Source organism: Octodon degus, unplaced genomic scaffold, assembly GCF_000260255.1.
Source record: "Octodon degus isolate 3935 unplaced genomic scaffold, OctDeg1.0 scaffold00048, whole genome shotgun sequence".
NCBI classification, from domain to species: Eukaryota; Metazoa; Chordata; class Mammalia; order Rodentia; family Octodontidae; genus Octodon; species Octodon degus.
In genome coordinates this window covers 8970420-8973394 of record NW_004524624.1, presented here as the reverse complement: position 1 = coordinate 8973394, position 2975 = coordinate 8970420, and the positions used below count along the sequence as shown (strand labels likewise).

General features: G+C 43.3%; 1 protein-coding gene across 1 annotated transcript in view; it reads right to left on the bottom strand.

The window, feature by feature from the left end:
* Window positions 1–2975, bottom strand: part of Them4 (thioesterase superfamily member 4) — a 28365-nt gene that overhangs the window by 6760 nt on the left and 18630 nt on the right. Inside the window, exon 4 of the mRNA XM_023716389.1 lies at window positions 1456–1615. Within this exon, the coding sequence (XP_023572157.1) occupies window positions 1456–1615 (160 nt within the window). The remainder of the gene's footprint in view (window positions 1–1455; window positions 1616–2975) is intronic.

Here is a 2975-nt window from a genome sequence, read left to right as displayed (position 1 = left end):
GGGATAATCTGAGCATTTTCCCTCATTTACTTAGGAGAGGTCCACTTAGTCCATATGCAGTACACTCACTGTCAAGTCCTACCCATGTCTCCAATGTTACTGTGTTTATATCTCAATAGTGTGGTCTTAGGCCTTTATGACAGAATCATAATTCAGTCAGATCACACCACACAAAAAGCTAAAATATAATTTAGAAAATTCATATTTTTACTAAATAAAACTATACACATGCATTGTTTTAGAATTTAGGGTACACAGATAAGTAGAAGACCCATACCACTCTCATTCAATCAGGGCTAAGAGACTGTTCATATGTTAATGACAGTCCCTTAAGTTATACTTAATTGCCTGTGTTTACAATACTATTATCCGTGTGTGGTGGTGCACGCCTGTAATCCTAGCACTCCAGAGACTAAGGCTCGATTGTCTAGAGTCCAAGACCAGCCTGGGCTATAAAATGAGCTCAAGGCCAGCCTGCACTGCATAATGAAACCCTGTCCCAAAAAGACAAGAAAGAAAAAAAAGGGCCAGTGACATAGCTCAGTGGACTAAGTGCCTGCTTTGGTAAGTAGAAGGACCAGGGTTTGATCTCTGGTCCCCTATGTCATGCCATCCCTACCCCTGGGGCACACTGAGCTGGCAACTGAGTCTGGGCATAGTGGCATACACCTATAATAACCAGCACTGGGGAGGCTAAAAACAGGAGAATCACTATGAGTCTGAGCTGCATAGTTTAGATCCTGCACCAAATACATAAATGAAAAAAAAAAGAGGACCGACCAAATAGCTCAGCAGATTAAACTGCCTGCAAGCAGGTGCAGGGGCCAGGGGTTTGATCCCCGGGCCTGCTGTGCTGGCCCTGCCCCTGGGGTGTGCTGAGATGGCAATTGGGACTGGGTGTGGTGGTGCACACCTGTAATCCCAACTCTTGTGAGGCTGTACACAAGCGGATCACTATGGAGTCTGATATAGTAGTGAGACCTTGAACACCCTATAGACCCTTTCCTAAAATACAAAAATTAAAAAAAAAAAAAAAAAGGAGGGCTGGAGAGATGGCTCAGTGGTCTAAAGCACCTACTTGGAACAAGCTTGGCAAAGCACAGGGACCCCGGTTCGATCCCCCAGCACCACATGCCAGCCAGCCGCACCCCCTGGTGGGCTGAGCTGGCCACACACACACACACACACACACACACAATAAATGTTAAAAAAATTTTTTTTAAAAAAAGAATATTTAAAAAAAAAAGCAACCCCCCAAACAAAATAGTAGCATATTAAAATGTTAATCAATATTAATAGATTATACATACTTTAATAATACACTATAAACATCTTTCAGTGTCAATAAATATACCTGTACATTACCATTTAAATGTCCTCTCTGCATCCCTGCACACACGAGGGATCTATAGGGTAAAGTCCTTCAGATCTGCACTGCGAGGAGGCCATTCTTACCCGGGTGTTCCCTGCAAGTGAGGGCCTCCTTGGAAAAAGCACACGACTTTCTTCTCGGCATCATTACAGAACATCACATACTCAAAACCAAGGCCATCCTCAAAGCTTCTGGTGAAAATCTGGGCGTTTGGTATTTGCTCTTCTTTCAGAAGTTTTGGGTCTGTAAAGAAATCAGATGGGCACAGTTGGGTGAGAAACAGGAGACAAATGGCACGCAGAAGAGCCTATTCCCTGCTAGGTTCACATGTCAACAGATAATTGGCTAATGTGTCAACGGGGTACATGAAGGAAAGAAACTGGAAGGTGGCAAGAAACAGGACACGGAATCTTTGCCCTTGTGGAATTACTGGTCTAGTTGGAATTACTGGTCTAGTTAAGTTATATGGACTTAACATATAAATGAAAACAAAGTACTAACCATACATGGCAAGTGGAAGACAGTCTGCAAATGCTGACAGTAAACTGATAAAACAAGGTACAAACAACCTCTTCCTGAAGTAGTAAGCATGGTTTAAATGAGATTTAAAGAAAATGAATAATCTCACAGTAACTGTAGCAGTCCCAGTTTAACCTGCTAGTTATCCTGAATATATACTGAATACTGAACAGGATTAATGTCAATATTCAGTGTGACTAAAATGTTAAGTCCCCAAAACAATGGTAGAACTACCACAGTCATGAAATCGAATTAGTGGGTTGCAGTTAACACTTCTGTTTTTCCAGTATAGGGGATCAAACTCAGGACCTTGCGCTTACCAGGCAAGCACTTATAATGCTGAACTATCTCCCCAGCCCTGTGTTGTTTTCTTGAGACAGGGTCTGATTAAGTAGTTCTGAACTCACTATGTAGCAGGCTGGCCTTGCTCTCACAGCAATCCTCCTGCCTCAGCCTCCCAAGAGCTGGGATTACAGGCATGCACCACCATGCCTGGCCACAATCATTCTTTAAAAAAGAATACACCCAGCGCATTCTGGCTGTTTGAGCTCATATGCACAGCCCCTGAAGGTACCATAAGACCGCAGCTGAAGACATTTAACTCTCACCCCTATTCCAGGGTAGTAATGGCTAACTTTAGAGATAAGACAGTTCTCTTAATTAGCAAGATATACTACCTCGAATACCTTTGTTTTAACTTTTCAAGGCTGTATTCATTTTCTTGGGCTTCTGCTGCGGATTTGCCTTCCACGTCCTGCACCTCACTGAATTGTTAAGGACCCAATAAACATGGATAGTCCAGAGAAGTCTTTGTCTTAGCTCCAAGAGAGTTCTGACCTTCCTGGATTCCCTGCAAACCATACTGCACTGTCTCTTTCCTTTAAGCCTTCACCATACACTTGTCATAGGAGAGTAGGAGCCTGGCCAAGCCCTCATTATGTATGCAAGCAGGTGCTGAGTAAAGTCATGAATCAGGGGGCTAGGAAAAGAAACTCAAATTAGGGGCCTGTGTATAGTGTGGCAGCAAGAACTATAGCCTAGAAGTCGAGGCAGGAGAAAGAAACCTGGCCTAGAGCAGTGGGGG